This window comes from Arvicanthis niloticus, chromosome 13, assembly GCF_011762505.2.
Source record: "Arvicanthis niloticus isolate mArvNil1 chromosome 13, mArvNil1.pat.X, whole genome shotgun sequence".
Classification (NCBI taxonomy): domain Eukaryota; kingdom Metazoa; phylum Chordata; class Mammalia; order Rodentia; family Muridae; genus Arvicanthis; species Arvicanthis niloticus.
In genome coordinates, this window is record NC_047670.1 from 14,470,925 (window position 1) to 14,482,876 (window position 11,952).

Consider the following 11,952-nt stretch of genomic DNA (forward strand, 5'->3'; position numbering starts at 1 on the left):
CGCTCAGTGATTGGAGTGCATGCATTTCTAAGTCAAGTTATGTCAAGTCCTCCAGGCTGCAGCAAAACACAGCAAAAGGTTCCGCAGAAACTGGAGAAAACTAGGAGCCTGGAAGCCGACCCTTAGAGGGATCCTAGGGAAGAAGATACGTTGTCCGTAACTTGGTTTTAAAGGGTTCAATTTACTTAGGATGTCCGCAGCACGCAATTAACTTCAGGGTGTCTGTGTCTGACACCTGCTGGCTCCACCCGCAGAGTCCTGGGTGGGCTGGGGGTTGCGCTGCACGCACGTGTACACACACACACACACACACACACACACACACACACACCAGCTCCTCTGCTAGACCTTGTTTCCTTCCTCCCGAACCACAAACATTGCTGTTGCGTTTTGGGCAGCAGCCGTTCAGCCCGCTCCAGGTCAGCGTGTCCCTGTTGTCAAAAGCAAAACAGAGCCAGAGGGGACTGAAGTTGATCGCATCCACGGATACAGAAGTGAACAGGCAGCTGAAACCCGGCAGGGAGCTGAGACAACTCGGCGAAGACCTAGGGGCGCGGCTGGCCTGCGGCAGACTCGGGGACCTCGGCTTCTGCACGCCAGGACGCCAGGACGCCCACGGCTCGTTGGTGGCCGGGTGGGCCAGTTTTCTACACCGAGGCATATTGTGGGTCTGTCTACCTGGTGAGCGGGCACGCGCGCGCTCTCTCTCTCTCTCAATGCATACGAACTTGGGGGTCCCCGAGGTCTGAGCGCGGAGAAGTTTGGGTGCGGGTCCCAGGTGGTCTCCCAGAGGCCTAGAGAATCTGCAGTGCTGCGCACTCGGCTGCAGGCTGCACGGGCTGCACTGGCTGCACCTGCCGGTGCCGCAGCAGCGCTCAGGCCGCCGGGCCCCCAGGGCCGCGCTGCTACCTGCAAAGGCGCTCGGACTCCTCTCTACCTTTTTCCAGCCGCAGCGGAGCTCGGGCTGGGTTAGCCCAGAGTTCTTAGCAGGCAGAGAAGCGCGAGGTAAACGTGTTTACAGTAAGATCCTGGCTGGGGGGTGTGCAAAAAGGAGGGGGATACAGCTAGTGTGGAGTTAGCAATTCTGTCTACCCCACGGGAAAAGCGGGTGGTTCAGTACCCAATACTCACGGGCCGTGAAGGTGCGAAGCCTGCTACTGCAGAAGTTGCCTCCACTTTAGTGCAAGGGACTAGAAAGCACAAGCTCAGAGCTCAGGTCACCACCCTGTGCGGATGTGTCCTGGGGGGTCTGAATGAAGAGAAAGTTCCCTCCAGTTCTCTAAATTGAGAAAGGCTGTGGAAGGAATGAGGTGGTTGGAGAGAGGGAACCGCAGGCATCCTGGGAGCTGAGGCTCAGGACCAAGCGCTAAAATGAAAGCACCCTTATGGAACTCACTCGAGAAAGGGTTTTTTAAACCCCCTCTTCTTCCTAGGCGTTCTTCTACGTCCAGGTTGTTCATCAAATTTATTCTAAAGTAGTTAAGCCCTACAGGATATTGAACACTCCTGTCTCTGTCCCAGGCTCACTTTGTAATCCTTGCAAACCTACAACTGGTGAAGATGATCTGCCATTCCTGAATTATGTTTTTACCAAAGAAACGAAAAGTTATATTCACCGTGACAAAAATAAAATTAAAAGGCTTTTACCTTAATGAGATCGTTTCTGTGGCGTCTGCCTGCCTCCCTGCTTACTCTTTGACGGCTCGTAGCTTTCTGCTTACACCTCTCCGCTTCCTCACGCAGTTGAGGTTATTATAATTGTCCTTTGAGGGGGCGACCGAAAAGCATCTTTTGGCGAAACACGTTTGAATTGTACAGTTTCTTTAAAAGATCTCTGCTTCTGCAAGCACCGGCTAAAGTGTCCTCAGGTGGTTTGGGACCAGCGACGGTTTGCTTAGTTCTGTTCCGGCGCATTGCGTCCAAAAAGCAGCTTGAAATGAATCTTGTCGTTCCCGGCCACTCTTCTCCAGAGGGGCTGGGATGCCCTCTCATTTACACGCTCACAAAACCAAATCTGTAGGAGAACTAGGAAACTTAACAGTACACGTCAAATTCAATCAATTTTCCTGGCGGCTGAACAATGAACTCAATTTTTGCTGAGAATGAAGATAATGCACGTTTTGGGGCACTGGAATAGTCTTTTCCTAAAATTTAAAAATGATTGTTCTTCACCCATTCCAGATGGGCACGTTACTGTCTGCCAATGGATTGCAGATGCCCCACTCCTTTGCCCAAGTTGGTTAACTGCTTATGAAATGTACATTAGCTGATTAAAGCTTGAATATTGGAAGAAGTTTCTTCTGGAACATTCCAGATGTCTCTGCACTAATTATGAAACTAGTCAATTGTCACCTTCATAAACAAACTTCGTTTTGAAAACAGGGGAAACCAGACTACACATATAGCCATAATTGACCAAAAGTATGGGCAGAATTGTTTTACATCGGAGGAAGGGCGGTGTGTGCTGGAAAACAAAATCTAAAAGTGATAGCTTTGGCCCTTTGAAGCAGATGGTCTTATTAAACGTGTTAAGACGTGTAAATGACGCCAGCAGCTAACCAAGAAAAAGTACAAGAATGCCCTTTGGACTTCTCCGCGGACTCAGAAGAGCACAGACCCAGTAGCCGAGCTTCAAACAGTGTAAGGAAAGTGTCATCCAAAAAGAGGGGATGGGCGTTGTCTTTGTGTGGGGTTTGAATTGAGTCACCTTGGGCTCTGGGTCTGGGTTAACTGGGAAACCTCAAGCAAACCTGCGCCTTTAAGACTCAGTTGCTATCCAAACACAAGTAAACAGAGTGGACCATTAGCGGGCGCCCGGCGTGGAGGCGGAGCCTGGGTACTGCAGCCCCGCTCCTCAGCAGGACGCCCGCCGCGAGGGGAGGCGGGGCCGCTACTAAAGCCTTGGACTCCGGGCCAGGGGCAGCCTGGGGCGGGACGCGGGCTGGGACGGAGCTCAGCGCGCTCGCTGCCGGAGGGTGATGGCCCTGCAGGGCTGCGGGCTCCGACTTTACCCGCAGTCCGCGGCGAGAAACTGGCCCAGGCACCGGGATCTTGGCGAGCGTTGAGCACTCCTCCAGAGCACGTTCAGTCTTTACACATCCCGCTTCCACGGCCTACCGAAGACCAAGTACGGCTGTTGCTTTCGCTCCCCCAGATCATGTCCTCAGTTCCCGGGACAGCGCTCCGAAAAAGAAGTTCGCCCAGTTTGGACCTCATGACCTTTCCAAGCTGTGTGTCCTGCTGCCCGGACCTAGTCTGAACCGCGCTGCCCAGGCAGACATCGGGTCTGGCGGTGAGTGTCCTTTCCGGGGCCAGGCTGTAGCCTTCCAAAGGAAGGGAGGGATGTGGGTGTTCAGGGGGCGCCCAGGTTCTCTGTCCGGAGCGCTACAAGTTCAGAGAATGAAAGGCAGCCCTGCGGACCCTAGTCCCGGGTCTCCTGTTCTGGCTTCCTCGGGTTCCCGCACGGGACTCCCAGCTAATACATTCAGTTGTACTTTTGTGTGCTGCCCCTTAGTTTGGTTTTAGTAGATTTACGCATTCGGCAAGATTTATAAAGGCCGATCGTCGTACTTTGTGGCCAGATCCCAGAACCCCATGATATTGCTCCCCTGCTCTAGAAAGCCGGGATCCACGCTTCCTACTGCAGCTCCCGCCCGCAGCACGGAAGGGCCGGGACACACGGTGCAGTCAAGCCAGCGACTCCGAAGGCGCATTTCACAGGGGAATAGTTCAGTCATAGGTGATTATTTTTTCCAACCGTGTGCTGGCCTCTTGCTTTTCCTCCCGCTCCTGTCTTCGCCCAGAGGCCAGCAAGCAAGCTCCTCAAGAGCTGAGACGCTTGGGCTGTCGAGAAATAGCTCGGAATGGAGTCCCGGCTGTAGGAAGGAGGCAGGACAAGGTGTTTGTGGAGGCGGCGACGCTGGCTCGGTCTCCCCACCTGTGAGCAGAGAACAAAGGAGTACTAGCTGCTCCCGAAGCGAAACTGGTTTCAAACAGCAACTTTCTCTGCTCCACAAACTCCAGTCTTGAACAGAACGAGAAAATGACACGGGGAGGGAGGGAGCCGAGACAAACCCAGATTATACGGAAGGCATCTTAATTTAATTAACTCTTTGGGAAGGCAGAGGCACAGGAAAGGGGCAGGAACTCCGTGCCACCCCCCACCCCCCACCCCCCCTTGATCAAGTTCTCCTCCCTACCATGATTTTAGATCACTTTCTACTATAGCTCTCTGGCTTATATACAATTCTGTTGTGTTTTAACTGAAATTCAGTGAACATACCCAATCATCCAACTGTCGTTTAACTCAGAAGTCAATACACAGGGTCTAGCAAATGACCCCAAACGGTATTTTTTATATAGATAATTCAATGTAATTTCGCTGTTGCCAACGATTGGAAATTATTTATCAAATTATCAGAAACCCTATGTTCTCCAGTGTTTTTAAAATTTTAACAAACTGAAGTCAATATATACAACTCTCCTTTGCTGACAGCCAGTGAAACTAAATTTTACAAAACGTCTAACATGCCTGGGAATTCCACTGAAAACCGATGAAAGAAATGCAGCTTTATCTCCGTTGAACCGTTTATGACTTTTCATGGTCTAACTTTCCCTCCTCGCAAAATTAAAAGTAACCAGTGATCCGAAACATGCTGGTGGAGAGATGGCAGCAGAGGACCCACAGTTAGTGCCTGAGATGGAGTATGCACGCAGCCCCAACAAAACGAAAGTACCTTAGATCTATGAGTTGACTTATGGGATAGTTTGTCATACATTGCTAGCGACTAAATAGGAGCATGGGACTCTGAAATCCCTGGTGATTTATGTTTGGTAGGTGTTTGGGGGTGTTCTATTTGTAAAGAGATTTCAGAGGACACACTGGCTTGCTCTTCCTTTGCCAAGATGACTCTTCCTTGTAAATAAAGCAAACTTTCTGTGAAGTGGCGATTTGGGGACTAACAAAAATTATAAAAGTCTCGTTTCTGCAGTATAAATTATTGAGAGGAAGAGAGTAGCACTTGGGTGTCTGCAGACAGAATTAAGATTGTGACCTTTATGGCAAAGTTCACTTGGAGCGTTTGGAGTTAAAAATATCAATTTTGATAGTCGTTCTGTCGACTAACACGGCCACCCTGCCACCTCCGCCTATGCTGAGGATCCGTGCATGCCTCATTTATTTCTAAGAAATCTAGTCTGGGAATAAACCCAAATAATCATTTCGATTTCCTCTCGATGCAGGAGAGAGGCTGCTTTTCCACACTAGGGGGAAATGGTTTGACTCTGGAAAACCCTCATTACCTATGGAGACGGAAATAAAGATGAAATGTACTGTTTTTAATTGAAGAGAAAACAATCGGTGATATTAGTACCTTCCTCCCTACACACACACACACACACACACACACACACACACACACCACAAACACACACACACCACAAACACACACACACCACAAACACGCTCCATAGGAGAGGAGTTCAGTGTCGCCACTGAACAACAGTGAATAGTGATTTGTGTGGTGGGAAAGTTATTACTAATGGGAGGTTACAGTTTCGGTTGAATGCTCTGACTGAGACCCTCCGACTGTTACACACTTCTCATTAACTCCCAGCCTGAACTCCCAGACCACATACCACTAGGCAGAAGCAGTTCATTAATAAATCTCTTGTCTCCAAACTGTTCCAAACAGCGGAGAAAGGTGGGGGCCCACGGAAGCAGCTACTTTCAGCATTGTCAGAGCGCTGTGTCATAGCGCAGCCCCCTAAGCCCAAACACTACTTCTTAAACGTTGTGGGGTAGAAATTTCGTACAGAAAGGATTAGGTGGGCAGGGAGAGCCAGACATGCCTTAGCATCCTCCTGCTTGCTCCGAAACCTCAGGTGTCCCGGTGTTAGCGGTGCCTTTGGCCGGCTTTCTTCCTTGCCTGGCGAAGTTCTCAGCTCTAAACCCTGCACCTAGGAGGCCACCCTAGGCGGCCCTGCCAGAACTTGCTTATAAAAAGGGGTAGGCTGTGGGAAACTGTGGGCCCACCGTGAACGCAGGTGAGGTGCTCCAGGGAACCTAGGTTGCCCTTGTGGACACGAGCCGCAGGCTGCCTTAGGCCTCGTAGTGTGCAAGGACCACGCCGCCCTGCAGTTCTTTCTCTGGCCTCCTCCCGAATGCTCACTCCTTTCCGCTGCTCCTAAGGCCTCCTGGGGGTGCCAGATCAGGAAGCAGCCCCCTCTTTCTGAGATCCTAGCGCTCGGTTTGGGATAAGAGGGTTCCAGACTCAGATTCCGCATCCTCACCCTCGGGGAACCAGGCTGGAGTCTGAACCACCTGGAAGGGATTTTGGTAGGGGGTGGGAGGAGAGGGCAGCCCCTGAGAAGGGGTGAGCCCAAGCTGAACCCAGCCCCCGAGGTGTCACTTTTCCTTCCTGTGGGCCCGTCACTTCTGATAAATGGGAGTAAGGCGGAGGAAGGAAAAAGAAAACCAGCGAGGTCAGCGAGAAGAGAAGTGAAGCCTTGCTAGGGCCCGGGAGGACGTAGTGCTCCGGGTAAGCGCGGGAAAGGCGACCTGAGTGGGACACCGCTTGGGGAGAAGCCACACATGTGGATAGAACCAGGCCTTTGGGTCCCGGATCGGAACCACAACCTGCGGTGCCCCAGGGAGCTGGCAAGCTCCAAGCGACGGCAGCTGGGTCTGCAGCCTGTGGGCCTTGACCTCTCAGCCCTCATGATTTCCCTCCCAAGTGGATGCGGGAGACAGGGGTCCAGACTGGTGCAGCACCAGAGCCCTCTGCCTGCCTTTCTTTCCCCGGGCAGAGTCCCTTGTCCTGGAACCCGATCTTCCTAGCACCCTCTCGCCCGAGGGCCTCTTGCTGCCCAAGCTCTGGGAATACCGGTACAGACTCGCGGGGCTGATCTCACAGTCTTGGAGACTGAGGAGAAGGAAGCTTAAGAGATGTCACAGGCGAGATCGCCCAAGGACTGAAGAGGCTGGATAATTAATCGTGGTGTCTCCCTCTCTCCCCCGGACATTTTTAGGGCTTCCTCTGCGAGCTGTTGTTTTGGGGGCTTTTCCCCTCACACCCACCGGCCTCTGCGACCTGAAAGAAAGGGGCGGCTCCCTGCACCCCTCCGGAGCCTTCAAGAAGATGGGGAGCAAGGCCCTGCCAGCTCCCATCCCACTGCACCCATCGCTGCAGCTCACCAATTACTCCTTCCTGCAGGCAGTGAACACCTTCCCCGCCGCAGTGGACCACCTTCAGGGCCTCTACGGTCTCAGTGCTGTGCAGACCATGCACATGAACCACTGGACGCTGGGGTACCCCAATGTGCACGAGGTCCGCTCCACCATCACGGAGATGGCGGCTGCTCAGGGCCTCGTGGACGCTCGCTTCCCCTTCCCCGCACTGCCCTTTGCCACCCACCTGTTCCACCCCAAGCAGGGGGCCATTGCCCATGTCCTTCCAGCCTTACACAAGGATCGGCCTCGTTTTGACTTTGCCAACTTGGCGGTGGCCGCCACGCAAGAAGATCCGCCTAAAGTGGGAGACCTGAGCAAGCTGAGCCCAGGGCTGGGGAGCCCCATCTCGGGCCTCAGCAAACTGACTCCGGACAGAAAGCCCTCCCGAGGGAGATTGCCCTCCAAAACGAAAAAGGAGTTTATCTGCAAGTTTTGCGGCAGACACTTTACCAAATCGTACAATTTGCTCATCCACGAGAGGACCCACACGGACGAGAGGCCGTACACTTGTGACATCTGCCACAAGGCGTTTCGGAGGCAAGATCACTTACGGGATCACAGGTGAGGCGGGGGACGATGGGAAGGTGAATCTGCCCATGAAATGTCCTATTAGATATTCCAAGTGTCCCTAAAACCCCCTCTATTATAGAATGCTTATCAAACCCCTCCCAAAGCTGCCTCAGTGACCCCCAGTCTATTTACCTCCCCCCCCCCCCGCAGCCTGCCGCTGGCTGCTGCATTCTTTTGGAGAAGAAAGGGGCTTCCTCTGTCTTTGAGCAGGAAAAATCTGGCCTAGGAGTCAGTAATTTTGTTTCCTCTGAGTCGGCCTTGGTACTGAGTGAGAAAAGGCTGCGGGTGGCGCATTCCTTCCAGCTGAATGGGTGGGTGAAGGGTGCAGGTTTGGGCTGCTGTGGCGCCATTTCCGGAGAATCTCCCCGATTTACTGGCTTTTAAACCCCCCCCCGCCCCAACATACCTCCTGAGTGACCTGGAGCTCCCGGTTTCTTATTCTTTGTGGGGGTCTCGAGTCATTGTATTTAGAAACACCTCCCACCTACTTTCATATCTTGAATTAGTAAAGGACAACGGATTTAAAAAATTGCCACTGTGTGGAGGTTTCACCTAATCCTACCTGTGACTTCTGAGGCGGGACTTCATCCTCGAGGCAAAAATGAAGTGATTCGCAAAAACCAGCCCCCTCCCCAGCCCCCAGCCTTGTCTTCCGTCTTAATTTGGCCATTTTAAGGCCCAGAGAAAACCCCCGATGGCCTAGAAGAGCTTTCTGTGCTGGGTTTTGAGCTCCAGAAACTTGCTAGAGAAGGCGGTCAAGTGAACAAGAAGCCAGACTGCCCGTGAATGTTTCGAAGAGTCTGTTAGTTGAGGTTAACCATAAACAGAATTGCACGGAAAATCTAAAAACAACATAAATAATAGAAATTCAGCTTTCTTTGCCCTCTGAAAATTTTGTTGGAGAAATTGTGGAATGGAAATCCTAACCCACGGGGATGGTCATTTCAATGAAGCCTTGTATTGATTTTCAGGTATATCCATTCCAAAGAAAAGCCCTTCAAATGTCAGGAGTGTGGGAAAGGATTTTGTCAGTCTAGAACTCTGGCAGTTCACAAAACTTTACATATGCAGGTAAGTTTATTTTCTTCTTTCAAAAGTGGATGCTTCACTTTTACCAGTATGTCTTTACACAAAATGACCAAGGCAGGATGTCTCTTTAATGGCTCTTTTTATATTAGCTTTCTGGGGTTGGGGGCGGGGGGGGAGTAACACTTGTTTTTTAAATATAAAATTAACATCATGTAACATAAAGAATGTTTCTTAATGAACAGCCCAGCCGATTAATAATAAATCCTAATGTTAGTATTTTATATATTTTTTCATCCCATCTATTCTGCGTTTAAAACTTCCGTGTTTGGGAGAAAAAAAAGGTAATTTTGACAGTGGCGCCATGGTGAAATCCCATATGCAGTCTTCACGGGGGCCTCATAATTTGTAGCTTTCGAAATATAAAGGAATAGTTTAATTTTCCAGCAAACAGGAGCTTCATTCCACGGGAGAATGTGGTTCCTTATGAGAGGGTTAGCCACCTCCCCCACACCCCCGCCCTTGACGCGGCGGTGAAATACGTGGCCCACCGAGGTGGTCTTATCAGTGCAATCGGGCCTCTGCGGGTGCTTGCACGTGTGATTCAAGATTGGCGGATTAGGAGCACAGATCTGTCCCTGCAGGTCCCCTCTTTTGTTGTCGCAAACTTGTTATTTTAAGGCTTGATACGGATAAGACAGAAACTGTTGAGGAGGGTGCCGTGGTGGTGTGAAGGATTAATCCTTTGCCTTGCTTCACATCTGAACAGGAATCTCCACACAAATGTCCCACATGTGGAAGAACCTTTAATCAGAGAAGTAATCTGAAAACTCACCTTCTCACCCATACAGACATCAAGCCCTACAGCTGCGAGCGGTGCGGCAAAGTGTTCAGGCGAAACTGTGATCTGCGGCGGCACAGCCTGACTCACACCCCGCGGCAGAACTTCTAGCGAAGCCCAGGATCTGTCCTGTGCGAGCCCCGGCTCCCTCCCCCAGACACTTCTCCAGGCCTCCCACCCCAGGGGCCCATCCCCAACCTGGTTGACCCCAGCTCTTCCCTGCCTGCATCCGCACCTGCAGTTCCAGGGAGTTAACTGTTCTTCTGAGGACTGAGAACTCTCTAGAAAACCACACACTATCCCCTTCCAAACCAGCATGTGCTAGATCCTTGTAGATATTCACGGCTCATTTTAGAGCTCTGTATATAATGTTGCGGGTCTTCGTCCTGTTGTTCTGTCTGGTTTTGTATCTTGTTGGATGCATCTAGACATGGAAAACGAAAACCAAATTTATCTTTAAAGACTGTATTTTCAAAAATAAAACCTCTTGATTCAGTGCTTCTTGAGATCCATCTTGCTAGCCAATCCCCGTGGGTTCTGGAGGAGTGAACAACCCCTGAAGACTCAATGGAGAGGATTTTCTTTATTCCTAGGTTTTAGAAACAGGACTTCCAGTTCTCTTAATAAAATTTGAGTACCTCCCCCTTTTGTACAGTGGCATTTTGGAATGGGATTGTGTCCTTTTCTTTCTTTCAAATATATAAAATTGAACAGCCTTGGGGTCTTATCCCTCTGTTTATTCCAGTCTCTTGTGTTTATTAAGTTTACTCCTACAGGTAAGTATACCATAGTAACCATTGTCGGTAACACACTGTCACACCCTTGAAAGGCCCCATGGCTAGAAACACAACTAGGGGAGAGAAGGGAGCTTCGTGTTCTGGAAGAAGTCCTTGACCTGTTGTTGAAGTTTATGGTGGGCAACTTTTCCTACTATTAGACTTTGAACAGTGTGATTTCTCACTATAAACACAGACTTTATCCTGCCTTCAGGGAATGAGCATAAAAACTCTCCTGGAACCGGAAGATACTGAGGATGGGGGAAGAGGAGGAAGGAAGGAGAAACTACTTAGTTGTGTTTGCACACAATATTTCTCTCCAAGGGTGGAGATCAATTCTGTCAGAAGGTTAGGATTTCTCCACAAAGCAAAGGGAGTGAGGTCACTGGCAGAGGCTTGCCCTTGGGAAAATGTCAAGTGTAGGCTGTTCCAAGTAGAGAGCTTGCAGTAGACACACGTTGGCCTTCCAAGCACTTCGGTGTTTCCCAAGTAGGACTGGAGCACAGGACACTAGGACAGTGACAGTCCTGAAGTTGGTACGATTTGGTGGGAGGCTCTGCTGTAGAGGTAAACAGTAGTATGTTGCCAACTGCCAGGGAAGTGACCCAATCTAGAGAACATCTGTGGAACCTGTGGCCCAGTGGCCCAGTAGGCGCTCATACATAGTTTAATACTGAGTAACAGGCTGAATTAGGCACTCTCAGACTTCTTTTTCAAAGTACATTATTTGTGCAAGGATGGCTTGTTTAACCTTCAGGGGATAGCAAGCAACATGTCCTTTCTTTGTTTGATACCTTAAGATCCTCCAGAATAATAGATGGGAATTTGAAGATAAGATTTGAAATTTCTCACTAATGCCTGTTTGATATCACTTCCCAGGAAGTTTCAAAGCATTTCAGATTCATCCCTTAAGGGAGCTAGATGAAAGTCATAGTTGTGTCTCACAGGGGTTCAGTTCTCCACAGCAAAATGTTTCCTCACCTGTCTATTTGTCTAACACAACACAAATGCATCTCCAGCAAGCCTTCACTAGAAAGGTTAGGAATGAAGTGTTTCTCTCTCTCTCTCTCTCTCTCTCTCTCTCTCTCTCTCTCTCTCTCTCTTTCTCCCTCCTCCCCTCCCCCTCTGTGTGTGTGTGTGTGTGTGTAAGTGCTGTTTGTTTTCTTCTGTTTGTACAGAATTAACTCTGTGACCTCCCCTACCCCTGCTCTCTCAAGATTCTGCCTGCCTTGACATGGAAGATTTGAGTACTTTAGGGCAGGGTTAACATCGACTGTCCCTAGAGAAACCCCCCTAATCTTTCCGCCTTTTTCCATGTAGTCAGACTCACAGCCCCACCCACCCTTACATACTACAAGTGTCATAGTTCCACTGTACAGACATCAGCTGAATTAGAAAAGAATGATCCTTGCCCAGAACCAAGCTGCAAGCATGTCCTGGAGGTGCCCACCACAGATGTCTAGATTGGTATAGGTTACTGTTTGTTTCCAATTATTCTAGTTAATAAA

General features: G+C 50.2%; 1 protein-coding gene across 2 annotated transcripts; it reads left to right on the top strand.

Moving 5' to 3' along the window:
• The first annotated feature begins 1,967 nt into the window (after positions 1-1,967).
• Osr2 (odd-skipped related transciption factor 2) lies at positions 1,968-10,166 on the top strand. Of its 2 annotated transcripts, none has more exons than XM_034517211.2 (4): positions 1,968-3,292; positions 7,030-7,792; positions 8,773-8,872; positions 9,597-10,166. In XM_034517211.2, exons 2-4 carry the CDS (start codon positions 7,140-7,142, stop codon positions 9,777-9,779), a joined length of 936 nt encoding a protein of 311 aa, XP_034373102.1. In that variant the 5' UTR covers positions 1,968-3,292; positions 7,030-7,139; the 3' UTR covers positions 9,780-10,166. The 2 variants fall into 2 exon arrangements, with proteins under 2 accessions (XP_034373102.1, XP_034373103.1); XM_034517212.2 differs by having other exon boundaries at positions 1,984-3,292; positions 9,679-10,166.
• The last annotated feature ends 1,786 nt before the right edge of the window (positions 10,167-11,952 follow it).

Coding starts and splice junctions, on each gene's coding strand:
- Osr2 (XM_034517211.2), top strand. CDS start 7,140: ATGGGGAGCAAGGCCCTGCCAGCTCCCATCCCACTGCACCCATCGCTG. Junction 7,793..8,772: donor GATCACTTACGGGATCACAG/GTGAGGCGGGGG, acceptor ATTGATTTTCAG/GTATATCCATTCCAAAGAAA. Junction 8,873..9,596: donor ACAAAACTTTACATATGCAG/GTAAGTTTATTT, acceptor ACATCTGAACAG/GAATCTCCACACAAATGTCC.